This window comes from Sipha flava, unplaced genomic scaffold (assembly GCF_003268045.1).
Source record: "Sipha flava isolate LNK unplaced genomic scaffold, YSA_version1 237_pilon_pilon, whole genome shotgun sequence".
Lineage (NCBI taxonomy): Eukaryota > Metazoa > Arthropoda > Insecta > Hemiptera > Aphididae > Sipha > Sipha flava.
The window spans coordinates 1457305-1476447 of record NW_020272879.1 but is presented as its reverse complement, the minus strand read 5'-3'; the positions used below and the strand labels follow the sequence as shown (position 1 = coordinate 1476447).

General features: G+C 24.6%; 1 protein-coding gene across 5 annotated transcripts; it reads left to right on the top strand.

The window, feature by feature from the left end:
• Positions 1–781: 781 nt before the first annotated feature.
• On the top strand, positions 782–18569 carry LOC112683924 (zinc transporter 1). 5 transcript variants are annotated; one of them, XM_025555141.1, is made up of 11 exons: positions 782–1064; positions 1138–1410; positions 5494–5635; positions 15448–15632; positions 16025–16149; positions 16209–16306; positions 16387–16631; positions 17534–17793; positions 17858–17966; positions 18053–18163; positions 18225–18569. In XM_025555141.1, exons 3-11 carry the CDS (start codon positions 5590–5592, stop codon positions 18417–18419), a joined length of 1374 nt encoding a protein of 457 aa, XP_025410926.1. In that variant the 5' UTR covers positions 782–1064; positions 1138–1410; positions 5494–5589; the 3' UTR covers positions 18420–18569. The 5 variants fall into 5 exon arrangements, with proteins under 5 accessions (XP_025410926.1, XP_025410925.1, XP_025410924.1 ...); XM_025555140.1 differs by having other exon boundaries at positions 782–961; positions 18225–18419; XM_025555139.1 differs by having other exon boundaries at positions 782–1081; positions 18225–18419.
• The last annotated feature ends 574 nt before the right edge of the window (positions 18570–19143 follow it).

Below are 19143 nucleotides of genomic sequence, written 5' to 3'. Positions count from 1 at the left end.
AATATGGGAAAAACTGTATTTTTAATTTTTGTATTTAAACTCGTTTTTGTATGGAACGGATTTTTAGCTTGGTCTGCTATACATTGAGAGAATATAAAAATATATACAAATCCTACAACTTCCGAGGTCTAGTCATAACTATTACAACTTTAATGTTACATTGATATATGATATATATATATATATATATATAAATCCATAATATGACCACTTAAGAAATATTTAAAGCTTAGATTCTTCAGTTGCTGTGTTGCGGGACAAGTCCAGGTGTGTCGTGGGGTTTATTAAATGGCACAAAATATAAATTGATATAATGATTTTTAATAAGTTATGTAATATAAAACTTATAAATTTAAATATTGAGGTTTTATTATTTAAAATACAAATTAAATATTAATACACATGTAGGTATATTACAAAATATTTTTATATTTTAAACTTCAATTTATTTTTATACGGTGTGTTGCAAAGCATGGAATATTTTAATTGTGTATCCAAAATACAAACAATAAGAAATATTGACCTAAATTATATCATAAAGTATTGTATATTTATTTAAAACACCGTAATTCATTTTTCTTTTCTTTAATTCTTTAGTTATCATGGGTTTTCGTTATCAATTGATATACATGAAGTTTATTTACCAGGTATATGGTATTCATTACACGCGCTAATGTGGTATAAAAGAATATAGGTATCTCGCATTCGATGATTAATGTAACCTATTGCCGTTGAGTCCAGGGTAAATTGTATTCGGTACCTTGCTGCGATTGGACAAATTTTTAACCATTGTTTAGTCGTCGCCGTCGTCGTGTGTAAACAGTAACAGCGCTGTGAATGAACATAGTCGATCGCGATGCGCGCCCGTGCACTCGTGTTCTAGTGTGATCGAGATTCGGGAGCGCGTTAGCGTGCAACTACAGGAGAATAGAACCGCTTTGACGGACTTGAATATTACGGTGTATGTTTGGTCGTACTTTATTTTAATAATTTTTTTCTCGTACCGTTTATGGTTGACATTTTAATATACACACGACTCTGTGTTGGTAAAATTCTGTTGAAAGGTGCATTGCCTGTTTACGTGCGTTTTGTGTAGTTTTCGTATCATTGTTATAATAATTCGGCATTGTTTTTTAGACGTGACGAGTTTCCGCTTATTTTTTCGAAGAACTGCACTGAAACTGCCACTGTCGCGTCCGCTGAATTCTAACACACGCGCACGCGTGCGGCGCGTTCACGTAAACCTTGTACAAGTATTGCAGTGCTTTACCATGACGAACTAGTCCGTCGTTAACGATTATCTAAACGCTGTTGCCTGTGTAGCGAATGCAACGAGTCCTCCCTACTGCTTTCATTCCATCTGAACACTATCGTTTTCCACGCCGGTAATCGGCTAACCAGGAACAGTAGGTAAGTGTTATTCTCCCGATACATTTATCTCTCCCCGACGTCTACCTACTGCGTTCGTCAGTGGAAAGCGCGTTGTATTAATTACCCGAATGGTTGCACTCGATTTGACAATGCACTCGGTTGTTCGGTATAACCGTCGTTGGTTCTTGTCTCCTTTCGTTTGCAGTCCATCATTCGTGTATTATTAAAGCACATCGCCTTTCACTATATTTTACCGTTTTAATTAAAAAATGAGTTATATCTTTAAATTGTTATATTTAAAGTTTTGTTCTAAATCGATCTCATTCGGCTGTATCCGGCTATTATTTTATCAATGATAATTATTGTTTGTTTTATTATTATAATAAATATCACAACTGTGATTAATAGACTAACATGTATGTACTCCTCATGTTAATTTAATGATTTTTCAACATTACTTTCAAACAACATTTTTCTAATAAATTTATTATTCTAATATTTTCCCTTACAATTACAATTAATAAATATTGACAAGATTCATTCCATACAAATTCTATTATATAAGTTAAAAAATAAATTATTGTATATAGTTATTATAGATTAAGGAACTTAATTTTTAAATATTTAAGTTTATCTATTCCGGGAAATGAGTTGAAAATTATTGCTTTGCCTATAGTAAATTGCCAGGAAGTGCAAGTACCTAAAACATATAATTTTACTTTCATAATAGTATAATATTATATGCTTTGACATTTTGTCATCATGATACTTTGAACATAAACATGTTGCATTGTTTAATTTTTCATTATTATTATAGGGCTCGGATGTTTATGCACTTAAAACTACTGTAACATGCATGCATTTATGCACTAAAAAATTATGAAATATGCAATCAAAATATACACTAAAAATTATAAAATATGCATTTTTAGCCAAAAAAACACCAAATTATGCACAAAAAAATTAAGATACATTTTTAAATTTGCATAACATTTTATTTACTTTAATTTACATTATTATTTATTACATTATTAGAGCTAGTCGGTTAGTGCTCATCTGCATCTTTCAATCGTTTTAGTGGGCTTGGAGAGAAGTTTTTCCAAGTATAAATATATATAAACAAATAATTGTCGTTCATTAACTTTTGATAACATCATATATGCTGTAAGTGTACAATTTTGATTTTTGAGTAATTTGCAAACTTTGATAAATTTATAAAAAAATGTTTGTGATTTTTTTTATTTCATATTTTAAGGACATTTGTTGTCATTTTTATGTCATATTTTGAATAATTTGTAAGTTTTGATAAATTTATATAGAATTTTATAATAAAATAGAGTAGAATATTTAAAAAAAAAATTTGTTTTTATTAATTATTAAACAAATATTTATCATTTTTATGTCTTATGTGCATTTTTTTATAGGTTATTATTTAATATTTTTTTAAGGTCATCAACTTCCGGGCCCAATTTATTTAGTACCGTAGTTCCGAACAAACACGATAAGTCTATAATAATTTATTTTTAATTAAACATTTATATTTTACGTCAATGCGTGGTAGATTGTAGTTACAACGTCCTATAAAATTTATATATAAAAAATGTGGAATTAATTGTATAGTTGTTAATTTAAATTGTTTTTTAAAAAAATGTACAAAAATATGCATTTATATTTTTAAAATATCAAAATATGTAATTAAAAAACAAAACCAATAAATATGCAAAAGTATGCAAAATAAAAATAGTATTATTTGATTTAGTAGAAAACGAATAAAATTTATATCCAGGTTAGCATTAAATTGGATAAATAGAAAAAAATATACAATTTCATAAATATCCGAGTTCTAATTATTATCTTATTTATGAATTATTTGCAGTAGTTGTAAAATAAATTTTTGTAATTAATGTTTTCTGTAACTTAAAGATTAAGTGAATTTTTCGCTATGGATATTAATGTAATATCAAGAATTGACAGTTGTATGATTTTCTTTATTTTTAAAATATTAGCTTTAGCTACCTAAATAAATATTTGATCAGTAGTTTTGATGAAATATTGGATTTTATAAATTACATAATTCTTTTTACATTAAAAATATTTTATTTGTTTACATATGATTCAAAGTTTTGTATGCAACAGATTTATTTGGCAAGCACAAAAGAAATAAAGAAATTAAGAAATTACTAATTATATATTTTTTTTTTTTTTTTTTAGTTTAAATATTTATCATTTAGTGATAAATGTATTATGATGGCTTTCCATGAGATTTCTTATGTGAACATTTTCAAAACTTGCCGATGGTACTAATGTTTAAAAGACCAATGCCTTCATAATAAAGGCCTTAGTAATAATAATACCTTAATAATACCTTAGTTATTAATACAATTTTGATTCAATTTCTAGTAATTTGCTCAACTTATTTAATTTTATCTACATTGGTGAACTTACAGTAAATAATTTGCAGTTAAGCCTATGACAAAAAAAAAAATGCCATATTTTCCTTAATTTATTTTAACATTCAACATACTAAATTAATAAAGAAGTTAAAGTAAAAATAATTTGAAATTGTTTACATTATAATATTACCAATCAACTATATAAAAAAAAAATGTATGGTGAAACCTTTAATTAAATCAAATAAGATTTTTTTTTAGTGTTATTTATTGCTTATAGTAGATTGCAAGTAACAAGTAACTTTATTGTAACAATAACATTCATAATTTACAGTTTTCAAAAAATTATATATAATATTACAGCTACCCTTATAAGCATAGATTTTGAAGGGGTAGCGATTCTTATCTATTTTAGTTTTTATTTACATAAAAATTAATAATTTATGAAAATAACTTTATAACAAAATTAAGATGAAATAAAATATAAAGGGATAGGAAAATAAAAATGAAAATATTAACAACTCTTAATTTCTTACTGTATATATTTATAAATAATAAATATATCATCCATATATTTATATCTATATATGGTTATATGGAAGATGGATACAGTGCTGTACCTAAAAAGGTGAAGAAGGCTTCAGCCCCTCTCCCCCTTGATTTGAGTTATGGTATTAGTCTTACATAATAAATGGACAAAGTACAATTCATGATATTTGTGAACTATTTTCAATACAACATATCAATTATTTGTAGAGAATTACGGTTACAGCTTAATGAATAATAATAACTTATATATAGTATAAGATGTTGGTATAATATTATTTGATTGGTATGAACATAGTAACGAACATTATGATTTTTTAAAGCATAATTCGATACCTCCACTTGATTTTACTTTTCTAGAGAACATAGAAGGCAAACAGAAAAGAAAATGTCAGCATAAGTATTTAACACAATATTCTTGGCTAATACCTATACCTCGTAGTATACATAAAGGTACCTACTGTACATTTTGCATATTGTTTGCTTTCTTATGCATATTTTTCTCTAGTGGTATTTATGCTTACAAATTTAAACCTATGTACCTAATGTATTTTACTTGTGAAAATATAATATAGTGTGTTTCAAAATGATACATCCGATTTTAGTAGTCTATAAATATTGTTCCTGTAATTTGAGGTAAATGACACACCATTCAACTGAAAAGTAGGTTTATCTAGATTTTATCGATTGCCGAAAAGTTGCGATGATGTGCAGTTTAGTTATGTAGTGTAACTTAATTAGTTATTATCGAAATGTCAATCGAGCAACAAAAGACGTTTTGTGCCCTAATGACGCTACATTTTGTCTATCGCCGGATCTTACAATTTGTGATTTTTTTCTCTGGGGTTACATAAAAAGCATTGGTTATATAGCACCCCTCTAAAAGATCTTAACAAATTGAAAAGTCAAATAACAGACGCCATCAACTTGATTACAGTCGATATGCTTCAACAGGTTTATGAGAAATTTGAATATCGCTTTGATGTTTGTCGTTTAAGTAAGGGGGGGGGGCACATTGAACATTTATAAGCATTGTACCTAAAACTAAAATACTCTTAAAATGTAAAATTTATTCTAACCTGATTAATAAATAATGAATAGTTTTTCAATAAATATGATTTTTTGAAAATGGATGAATCATTTTGGAACACCCTGTATATTAATTAAACTTATAACAAAATTTCAGAATTTGGGTGAATTAGTAACTGTACTTAGTTTATTATGTACAATGATGAAATTATTTTGAAGGCGGCATTAATGTATCCTCAAGATCTTTCAATTAATGATAGTTATATTCTTAAAACACAGTTGTGCATTTGGAGAAATAGGTAAGCAACTTTAATCAGATTTGGTTAATGATACGTTAGCCCATTATACAGTTTTCATACCAAATATTCAAATATTTTTGCAATTGTTTACAAAATTGCAAGTTACCTTAGCCACACCTGAATTATTTTCAACTCTGAAATAATTAAAAACGTATCTTGGGTTAGAAGAGCGACTTAATGAATTGGCTTTGACCATTATTAACAAACAAGAACAAGTAAGTGAGGTTGAAGTAATCAAATAATTTTCCAAAAAGGCACCCAGAAGAATCCAATTAGATGAACGGAGTAAATAATAAAATACTAAAATTAAATGTATTTTGAAGTTATAAAATAAATTATATTTATAATTGAATGTATATCATTTGTATTATAAAATAGTTCCTACTATCTACAAATATTATCCATAAATATATGAATGTGCTATAAAAAGTGGTATTGGGGCAAAATATCCTGTAATAAAATATCAAAGTCAAAATATCCAAATAAAAAAAAATTATAAAAGTCTGTATTATTAATATCCGTATAATTTTTTTTATTTAAATACATATTGTTCATTTTTAGATCACATTTTAATAACATTTAACATTAATAATACTTTATAATACAGTTATAAAATAATATGTTGTGTTGTATAATAATTATAATATGTTTAGTTTTATGTAGTGCGTTACAACGTAACATAGTTTTATTTTTACTATTATTATTTTATTACTATATTATAAAACATTAAATTATGTTAATTTTGATTTAAAAATGAATAATGTATCTAAATAAAAAATAAATTAAAAAATTAAAAAAATATGTACAGACTACAGATTTTGGATGTTTTTTCCTATACATTGATTATTTTATCCATTGGATATTTTAACCTTGGATGTTTTGACTTGGATATTTTGTCCTAGATTCACAAAAAGTATATAATAATATAATTTTACCTACTCTAAGCAGTGCCGGGTTAAGGGGGGAGCAAAGGGGGCAGCTGCCCCGGGCGGCAAATTTCTAGGGGTTGCAAATTTTTATGGTGAAAACATAAGATTTAAAGTGTTCTAAAATGAATGTATAAAATACTAATAGTGTGCTACAAAGTATGAATTGGAATGATCTTATAAAAGAGTTTGCGGCACAGAAAGCTAGAAAAAAATATAAATTTCTAATATTAAATTTACAATTTGTATTTAAATGTTTATAAAATGTTTGTACTAAAATTGCACTGTAACCTTTATTAATAAAGTTTTATTAACCAAAAAGCTACTGGTGCTTTATGTAACTTTTTTAAAATTTATATATATTCATTTAACAATTTTAACGTTGTTGTGACATATTTTATTTTTTAGAATGAGTACAAAGATATAAAGGGTATTGAGGGGCGGCATTTTAAAATCTACCCCCAGGTGGAAAATTTCTTAATCAGGCACTGACTAAAAGACTTTTTATTACAACTAAAATATTAAATTCTGATTTACGTTGTTTACTCACCCCCAATTGAAAAATCCTGTGTACGGCAGCTTATGGATATAACTATGAAGATTAACTTTTGTTAAAGTTATAAAATCATTAATTATTCTTTGAAGGAATTTTATAAAAATTTGCTCATGTTAAAGTTATTTTTACAAAATGGTTCTATTTTAGCATTTCAATTTTGGTAAATTAAAAAACAAAATTTATTTTTCAGGATATTAAATATTGTATATACTTTTGAAGTATGTTGAATTATATCACATTTTATGTAATGTATATTCAGTGGCAGATGAGTGTTTTGGCACCCATAGGTTAATCACTCTGTCCCTCCCCCTCTCAAACCACACTACTAAGGAACCAATAATACTTGGTCTGAACCCTTTTCTTAAAATTGTATACACTTTTTTATCAAAAATAAAAAAAATTATATTAAATCTTTAAAATAGAAAAATATCTTTTAATTAAAAAATATCCATATTCCTGTTGTTCCTAGTAATATGTACAGATAAATTACTAATTAACAAGTGACAGTAGTTAAATTACTATTATACCTATTTGAAGTATTTTAAAATTTTTAAAATAATTTTAATATTCTTTTTAGGTGCATTGTCCATATTATTATAACTTTTTAAAATTATTTTCATTTGTGTTTCTATTATAAATATAAAAAAATATATTAAAATAAATTTACCTAATAAAACTTTAATTCTAAAAAAAGCCTCCCAAGGCTATAGCCTATTTAGCCTGCCTCTAAATCCGCCATGTGGATTTTAAATAATTGATTATTAAAAAACATTAAAGATTTTTATGAAGATTTTTAGGTTGCAGTTTCATTGGTAAACTTTTTTACATTTGCTTAACTATAATTGTTTTTATTAGTTATCAAGGTCTAAAGTTATTGATATAGTATGGTCTATTGAGTCTCAACTTATAAACCTTAACTTAGCATCTAATGTGAATTAAATTTTTTTAAATGAAACCAAATTATTCCAATATATCAATCAATTAATTTGGACTAATCATCAATATAATTAGTTATCCAGTCATAAATCCAGACTGATAAAGTGTTCAAATTAAAGAATCTTACTATTAAACAGTTATTATATGCTCTTTGAATGTTGTAAGGTGTGTATGTTTTGAAAAAAGAAATAAATATTTTGGTACATTTTTTAGTTCTTAGCTGTTACATATAGCCTGATTAGGGTCGGTAACATAATGTACACCTGACCATGGTCGGTAAAATAAAAAATTTCTAGCAATGATTGATAGGATAGGGATTGTCCAATCTGTGACAACACTGAATATTAGAATCTAATATATAACAATATCTGATATTGTTGATTTTACATTGTACTTTGCTTCGGTGCTTACTATAATTCTAATTCTTTAAAATTAAAAGGAAGTATTCACTTAAGTCAAATTGATCATACAATATAATTGATTTAAAATTTTAACCTTAAAAATAAAAGCCCAAAATTTTTTATTTTATAAAGGATCTTTAATTATTTTACTTTTTTACCTAAAATGTAAATATTAAGTTCAGGGGCGTCATTTGGGGGGGGGGGAGCAAGGTGTACACTCGCACACCCTGAATTTTTTTCATCTTCAATTATTGACCTAGGCGTCACTGATACATGGCCTTGTCACTTTGGCCTTCAGTTTTCCAATCTTTAATCTTATGCATGCTGATCAGTAATTACTGCTAATCATAAATGTTGGCTTGGTGGTGGGAAAAAATTGGCCTCTTTAATTGCTTGCACACCCTTAAAAAAAACTGAAATGGGGCCCTTGATAAAGTTAAAGAAAATATTTTATGACCCGAAAATCATCTTTTATATTCAAATGTGTATCTACATATAAACAAAATATATGACTTTAAATTTCGCTTTAATAAAAGAATGGTTTTTTTTAAAATTCCTAACATTTTATTTATATTTAAAATAATTTTCAGCATTTTTCGTTTACAGCAGCGTTTCCCGAACTTTTTCTCTGCCGGACCCCTTAATACAAATGAAAATTAAAAACAATAATACATAATTATATTAAATTGATTGCATTATTTTCTGAACTAAAGATAGACAAAAAACATCGATGTTTTCGTTTGATATATGGAAACCCTACATTGATGTTTTTATTGCGATGTATTGAAAAAAAATCGTTTTTTCCTAATCCGAAATCCTATGTTTAAATAACGTATTTATTTAAACATTTTACGATTTATACATAACATAGATACAGTTTTTTTTATAACTTTTTAAGGTAAACATCGTTGTTTTTAAAACATTGATTTTTTGTCGAATATATCGATCACCGACATCGATGTTTCTATGTAGATACATCGGGACATCGATGTATCATTGCCCATCTCTATTCTGAACTAAATGCTGATAAATAACGATATACCAACGCGATCAGTCTGTCTCTGATATTAACTGCATTTCAACGATAATTATTTCGACAATGTATTTCCCATATAATACGAATGTTACATCAGTTATTTCCTTTTTACAGATAAGTACTTTGTGTATTTTTAATTTACGTTCGCGGACCCCTAGGGGTCCGCAGACCACAGTTTGGGAAACGCTGGTTTACAGTAATGCTATATATTCTCTTTTTATAACTATTTATTTCGAAAATAACTATTATGTTTACTTTATTGTCAATATTTAAATACCAATTAAAAAAAAACATTTTCATTTCAAGAATTCCATGGAAATTAATTTGTTGGTTTAAGTACACAAAATAGTGGTCAAAACCCAGTCGTGTAGCTATCATAGGGCAAAGTTAAATAGGGATCTTGGAAAATTCTGAAGCTACTTAATAAATCAATGTATACCTATGTATATTATAAATTAATTAATTTACTAATATTAAAGCATATAAAATATTTTAAAATTTAATTTCATAGGATCATTATAATTAATCAAAATAATTTTAATTAAATAATTAATAATAATAATATAACATAATAACTATAGTTTACATAGTAAATATTCATATTTAACCGAACAATATTAATTGTATATTTTGAATTTCCATATAAAGATTAATCAGGGAGTCTAGTTCATTTACTATCCCTGGGTCCTTAACTGTGTTTGATAGCTATATCATAGTTGAAACCCTTCAGGTAAATTTATTTATTAATCTCTCCTTTTTACAAATACTTATGAGCTATTTCTTAGTAAGAATTGTTTTAGTCAAACTGCTTAAAATTCACAATTTTCTTGAAAAACAGTGTACGGGTTATAATATCTTAAAAATCTTGAACATAACATTCACGTCATTTTTGTAATTTGCGACATTTGAATATAACCATTACAATTCCTCTATTACATAATAAATATAACATCAATTATGTAAGACACGATATTTAAAATTTTATATTATTATATCAGCATACGATCTATATAATTGTTATTACTAAACAAAAGAAAAATTAATATTAATAATAATTAATAATAATGCTACAAAAATGCATTCATATTTTTCACTGACGACTTACACAATATCCAATGTGTTTCTTGAACATTTTTAATATCGATATATTGTGTTATAGTTCTCAATTGATTTTTTACGTACATGAAGAAAGCATACAACAGTTTGTATAATCTTCATCCAATTACATATTGTTCATGTTACTTAAATATCTATATAAATATATTTTAATATTTTTATTCTTCATTCATTGAAAATACTAAATTAGCAGCCGCAATTATCGTCTTATCTTATCACTCAGCAAACTCGATAATTTCAAATACAAAAACACTTTTCCCTTCTTATTAATAATAATAAGCATTTAAAATACCCGTTCCACTCTTTGCCAATTAATTTTGTTAACAATTAAATCATTTTTTGTAATTTAATTAGAAGTATTATTGACAAAAAAGCAACTTCAACTTCTACCATTAATTGAATTAATTCATTGAAAATATTATACAATGTATTTTAAAATAATTTATACTATTTCTAAAATGTTTATTGTAAAAATGAGGTTAAGTTATACAAGTCCATCGATTATATTAAATGTTAGGTACGTATAACATTTACAAATGTTCAATGTCGACTGTAATCAAGTCGATGGTGAATTTTCAGTTCATTAGGATCTTTTGGAAAGGCAGGTGTATAAACTTTGTTTTTATGTAGTCCCATAAAAAAAAAAATACTGTGTATTTACATTGAAATATTGTATAAACTATATACATATACTATACTATGTGTACACTATAATTACACATGGATAAACATTCAGTTCCAGTGTCTAATCGAATTTCTGTATTTAATAATGTAAACTGGTTAATTATAATTTGCTGGAAACCGGCGTAAATATAATATTTATAGTATTTCAAAGTAAATTCATAACAATTTTATGCCATTACATAATTCTATATAGACTTAATTTTCCTTCGACACCCCTCGTTTAGATTTGCTTCAAATGTATACACATTTCCTAAATAAGTTATTATCATTTATGTAAGAACATGGCTATTTCTCTGTTTTCGTGTTAATTTTTTTTATTAATTTTTCCTGCAACATTTTAATAATTAAAATATCTTGTTAAAAAATTGCTCTCGCATGTAATGTGTAGTATCTATTTTAACATCTAAATTATTGTTTCTTTATCGTACGTTGGAAAATATTTTTTCTTAAATGTAAGTTTAAGATATTAATTTGTTAGCTAATTGATACGAACTGATTATAATTGTAATAGATAAATGGATAACATTCCAAAATAATTGTTTAACATTAGAAATTTATCAGTAATCACCTGAATATTTTAAAAATACTTTTTATTGTATGCATTATCTTAACATATAATGTATGTATAAAAATTGAGTAAATTCTCTTTTCTAATTACCAATTATGTTGAGTTATTTTTTTAGTAAATTAATTTTCTTGTAAATTGTCGAGGTAAATATTGAGTATATCAAAGTTATTATATTAAGTTTATCAAAATCTTAGCTGATACACACATGTGTATTTAATTTACTTCTATTATAATATAATTTTGTTATTTTTTACTGCCTTTTAAATTGTATTAACCATAACCTCTCTATGGTAATATTTACCATAAATTATAATTATTCATGTTTCCCTTATTTTTTATAAAATTACGAAAACTACCTGATTCAACTGGCTATTTTCAATCTAAAATACAAAACTAAGTGTAGTATATAAGGTCATAAAACACTAAAAAAATTGTTTTTAACTATTCTGAGCATACATACCAATTTTAAAAATAGTATAGTAATTAATCTACACAAACGAAAAATCTCACTTTTATGTTTAAAGTTTAATAATTAAATTAGTAATTTACTGTCAAAATATTTTAGCTTCAATTTTTGTCAAGTGATAATATAAATGTAACCTAAACATTGATTATTAATTGACTATTTTTTAATGTTGAAATTATTTAACTAAATCGTTTCTTATCACTAAACAGTTTTTAGTATAGTCTCAACCGTTTAATAATGGTACCTTCACAAAAATACTTTCCAAAAATCTGAAAGACTTTGTAGCATAACGTTTTTTTGTACGTTTTATATATTACAGTTGTTTTTTAATCCGGTGACAGTACAAACTTACAGTTTACTGTTCAACTATAGTTAAATAATATTATGTTACCGTTTATTCAAGCTAATATTAGTATTTTTTTCATGGTATGTTTTTTTATAAAATTACCGTATAATATTTATAACGAATAAACGTGACATGTTTTATTTAAAATATTTCATAAACCATACTATGTTATCAAAAATACTATGTATTCAAAACTAATATTTCTTTTTTATGCCCTTTAGTTGTGACAAACGTTATGTTTTTTCTATAACTTAATTTAACTCTTCGATAGTCACGGTACTATTTATGCTTTTAAAGATTTAATTATTGTTAAGGACACACTGAAGTGTTTGAAAAGATAAAAATGTTTGTTTGTGAGTTATATTAAAGATATTTTAATAACGTACTTTTAATTTAAAAATTTGTCATTTGTCTAATTATACTACTTAAAGATAACTTTAGTAATTATGAATTCCTTTTGTCGTAATTATTTTGTAGACACTTAAGAATGAAATATAATTTTATTTTATTTTATAAATAAGTAAAATAAATTAATGGAATCCTGGAAAATATGGTTGGATTTTGGTAAAGTGGTTATTTTGATCACTTGAGTGAATTTAAAGGTTTTAAATTTAATATCAGTTAAAAAATTTTGTATTTGAATTACGATTCCTATCAAAATTCGTTAGTTGTTTTATAATTATTCAATTCATTTTATCAAAATATTCAGTTTATTTTAAGTGCAAAATCGTCTATTTTAATAAAAAAGATACAAACTTATTATATCGTAATTATACTTTTTAATTGTAGTTCAAATTAAAAATATTCAAAAAAGATAAAATTCAACAGATTTGAAAAGTATATAAAATAAATTAATGCTTTAAATTTCGAAACATCATAAATCCAAATTAAAATTATTTTAAATTGTAATTAAAAATCCCGAAAATTTTTCAGAATTCTATAAATATATATATTATATATATATAATATAGTTATATTTTTATGTTTATAATTTCATTAGGTATTGATATCTTAAACACATTTTATTAATTTTTATATTAATTTTTAAAATAATAACACTTTTTTTATTTTTGATACAACGCAGTAATTTTATCTTTTTTAAACTGACATTCCTCTGGTGTGAAACATATATAATCATAATGGTATGCACACGACCCACATGGATTTATTATTAGTTCGAGTTTTTGTTCTAATTTGAATGAATTGTATATTAATTACGTCGCAAAAAAAATGATAAACGTAATTTTAGTGTTATTTACGAAAGTACAAATTTATTTAATGTATAAAATAAATAAATAAAAATCACTAAACGTTTTTTTAATTATAAAACTTTGTGGATTTTAAATTATTTTTTTTATAATATAAAATTAAATATTATTGATGTTTTCTTGAAAACAAAAATCTTTATCTTCAAATATTTCAAGAGTATATTTTGTATTGTTTTTGGTTTTGAAATAAAATAATAGGTATATATAGTTGGGAACACGTATTTTACTAATATAAATGGATCATTATTTTTACAAACTACCTATTGAATCTGATTTAATGTATAAAGATTTGAGTTATTTAAAACAAAAAATATACTATAAGATTAAATATAAGTGTTATTTTAGTTATAATCTTATCATTTATCATTATATTCAGTATAATACAATGTACTCAAGGCACTTAATATGTGTGTGTGTATATATATATATATATTAAAAAATAAATTATCAAATCTGAATTTGTTTTCTCATAAATTTTAGTTTCTGAGAAAATATATTAAAATATATAGACTGTTTAGTTTTAAATTTTGAACGTAAGATAAAAATATAAGATATTTTCTTTTGATATTGTGTACTAAATAGTTCGTAATTTTTAAAATGTCCAATAGAAAATTACATAAATCAATATCTGAATTGTTTTTACTAAATTATTTAGTAATTTTGTTCTAATCCAAGTCTCGGAGACTTAAAGTTTTTAATATTATTTTATTTTTTAATCTTTTTATACTAGTTAAAAAATTAAATTCGGAATTTAATTAGTACTACTATAAAATTTATTAATAATAGAATTATTATTTTGATTAGACTTGGAATTTGAATATTAGGTTGATTTAGCTATACTTTAAAAATGTTACACTATAATTTTGCTCTTGAGAATATTAACATGGAAATTTGAAATGGGAATGTTCAAGGAAATATTAAAATAATTTTTTTTCGGTCTCAGCCTTCCAGCTTTTGTATTTTATTAAAATGAGTAATTTTAAATTTGTTTTAGTATAAAATGAAGTTCTCCTAATTTTTTTTTTTCAATGATTGATTTTTAGATGATCAGTAATTCTTAAGAATACAATAAAATGTATTAAAGATTGCAGATCCTTGAAAATATAAATATTTATTCTCAACAGATATAACATTTTATCCAAACATAAATTATTATATTATGAATATTATATTGATTAATCTGAAAACTTATTTACAGCATTACATATATAATTATAATGTTTTGTTTTATTTGTCTTGGATGTATTTTATTGTATACTGTATTGCTTATTAATTTATTTTTATTTTATATTTCACACATTGTACATTGTAATAACTTTCACTTAGAATAATTTTAAAAATAAGATGATTATTTAAATTTTAAATTAATTAAAACTCATGAAAATAATATAATATTTATATTCATTATTTTTTTCATTTTTGTTTCAATGAAATTTTGTTGATGAAGGTGTATGGTAAAAAAATGATGATTTTACAATATTTTACAGTTCTTATTAATTTTGTTTTCAGATTTAAAAATGAACCAATACAATAATAAGAAAGTTCGTCTCATTACCATGTTTTGGCTGACAACATTTTTCTTTTTGGTTGAAATTGTTGTTGGCTATATAACAAATTCAATGGCTCTTGTTGCAGACAGTTTTCATATGCTTAGTGACATTGCAGCTTTGGTTGTTGCATATTTATCAGTTAAAGTAAGTTTTTATTACTTATTTGTATGTTTATTGGAAGTGAAGATACAAATTTTAAGCATATGCAATAACCACATATCATGTTAACTTCATCCTATATATTATGAGAAAAATATAGTGACTTATTCCTTATACTCATCTATAATATTTCATTCAAATCTTCATACTATAATTCATGTATCTTAAATTTATATAATTGTAATACTCTTGTTTATAATCATTGCCTCCTTTAACATTTTCCTTCTTATGTCTTGCTCAAGAAATCAATCTAATATTCTACAAATAATTTTTTTTAAGATTTTCTACCCCTCTATAGAGATTATTTATTAAGTGCTACCTTTTTATTAAAGTACATACATTGATTCATCTAATTCTTAAATATTTTTTTTCTTTAGATGTCTCCGAAAAAATGGTCCAAAAACACATTTGGGTGGGCTAGAGCTGAAGTACTTGGGGCTCTAGTAAATGCTGTGTTCTTAGTAGCTTTATGTTTTTCTATAACTGTGGAAGCAATTAAAAGGTATGCCCTTAAAAATAATATAGCTTAAGTAAATTATATTCTATTTTTTTATTTTTTAGGTTTATTGAAGTAGAGCTCATTCATAATCCTGAATTAATTATTGTGGTCGGAGTTTTAGGATTGATTGTGAACATTTTAGGTTTATTTTTGTTTCATGGTAATTTTTTTTCTTTTTTAGTGAAATAAAATTGAATATTATTCATTAAATCAATTGATATCAACTTTATTACATTTTAGCTCATGGAATTGGACATGGTCATTCCCATGGGGGCATATCTCGTAGCCATACACGGCTTACTCAGTTGGTAAGCGCTGGAGCTAGTGCTAATGCTACTGATGATAACGATAATGATCAACGTTTCAATGAACCAATCAGTCATTCTCATAATGAATCTGTTGCTCATGATATGAATATGCGAGGAGTATTCTTACATCTTCTAGCTGATGCTTTAGGTTCAGTCATTGTAATTATATCAGCTTTGGTATGTACTGATATTTTAAATATTATAAATGTATGAATTTCTTATTATCTATAGATTTATTGATTTATTGATTTATATATATATTTTTTGTATACTAATTCATGTTTATCTTCATCATTTACACTTGGTACATAATGGTTTAAACTAGGGATTGGAAACCTTTTTACATAAACGGCTATTTTTTTAACAGCTTTTCATTCAGGGCCTCTTACAAAATTAAAATAAATGTTATTAAAAATACAATTTTAACAAATAATAATTATAGGTGTATGAATAGTAACAATCATATTTTGAGTTTCACATTGAAAGGTGGTCAAATTAGTTATTAACTAATTTTGATTATTATATATTTATCTAATAATATCCTAATGTATAAACTATATAAGTATATATATATATATATATATTATGATCATAAAAATTTTATATTTTGTGTACATTTGAGAACAATGTGAGATAAGCTTATAGTACATATTCGTAAAAGTTTAAAAGTCTCAATTCAATTTTATTTATTATTACCATTTAAGATATAAAATAAAAATTTTGAAACACAACACATCATAATATAATAATTAACACACCATAATATATGTTTGGAGGGCTTAAGAAAAAAATCCATGGGTTGTTGGTACCTAGTTTAAACCATAAAAATAACAGGATAGGTAATTTTACATAAATCTTTATGATATTAATTATCTTAGTTATCTTGAGAAGTTTGTTAGATGTTATTTTAAGTTATATTATTTTAATTTTCTACATTTTTTATAATTTAAGGTGCATAAGATAAAGAAATATTGTAGGTTAGTTTTTATATAGTTTCAGTAGAAAATATCAATAATAAATGTTATTTTACTTTAATTAATTTATGTACATCGTTTTTAAACTAAAAATTTTTTTCTTAGATTGTAAGTTTAACTGATTGGGAATATTGTTGCTACATTGATCCTGCCTTAAGCACATTAATGGTGATTATTATCTTGCATTCAGTGTGGCCAGTATTGCAAGAGTCTGCACTTATATTGCTGCAAACAGTGCCTACTCATATTCAGGTAGATGCTATACAAAAAAGACTATTAGATAGAGTTGATGGAGTATTAGCGGTACACGAGTTCCATGTCTGGCAATTAGCTGGAGATAGAATTATAGCATCTGCACATATTAGGTATATTTAATTATATTTAAATTTTATTTCACAGACTTAATTAATTATTTTCATTATAATTTAGATGTAGGAATTTATCTGAATATATGAAATTAGCAGAAAAAGTTAAAGAATTTTTCCATAATGAAGGTATTCATTCGACTACTATTCAACCTGAATTTGTAGAAGTTGAAGTATGTATAATTCAATGTTATAGTTGTATAATTTTATATTTTGTTATTTAGTAGTTAATATACTATATTTATATTTAATTTATAAGGTAACTGAAAATAGGAATGAAAATGAAACTCCTACAGAAGACTGTGTATTAGATTGTCCTAAAACTGACATACCATGTCAATTACAAACTTGTTGTGGTCCATCAAAACAAGTAATGACCCAGCAATAAAATTTGTTGTGTAGTAAATAATTTTATATTTTGTTAATTTTAGGGTCGTGAAACACCATCTCCTGTTGATACACCATATATGTGCCGACAACGCAATACTACTTCTGTTACAATTGATGCTACCAACTGTTCACAAACAGGTAATACTCAAGAGAGTGAAATGGAAAGTGGCGCATTATTATTGGGTGATAGAATAAATATTAGTCTAACTTCTGGAGGATTTCTCACTGGTGGATAGTATTTTTTTGTTTTATAACAAATATATGTTTTTTTCATAACTATTACAATTAACAATTTAGCATATAGTTGCAGTGGTAACTATTTTATCATTGAAAACTACCATGTGAAAATAAACTTCATTATATAGCTACTATTAATATATTGTATTATAAATAGTTAAATAAATAATTTGTTAAAAAAAAGAAAAATATGCAAATTAAAATGTATTTGATTTTGGATTGTTGACCAAATTATTAATGATTTGTTCTTTTTGTAAATCTAGTTGTACTATTACCAGAAAAAAAAATATATATAGATTTTTTAATTATTTTGCCATGCAATGTTAGATGATCAAAATGCTATGTATTCTTAGTATACTGTTATGTAAGCATCAACAAAATAATGTTAAGTTAACTATATTTTTAAACAATTATAATGACTTATTAATGCTCAAATTTTGACATTTATCATAGATCTGTGTTTCTTTTATGTAATATTTTATGGGTATTGTAAATAAAACCAGATAACTATTTAAAAAAATATTATTATGTTTGATTGAATGCAATAATTAAAGTTAAATTAGTATTTTAAATAACTTAAACTTATAATAATATTTTATTTTGATGCCAATATCTTCTTAAGTTTTGAACCCATATTTTATTTCATTGCTTACTTATTAAGGCATTTTTAAATGTATACTATTAATACCAAATAAATTTATGTATACTGTTATATAGAGTAAT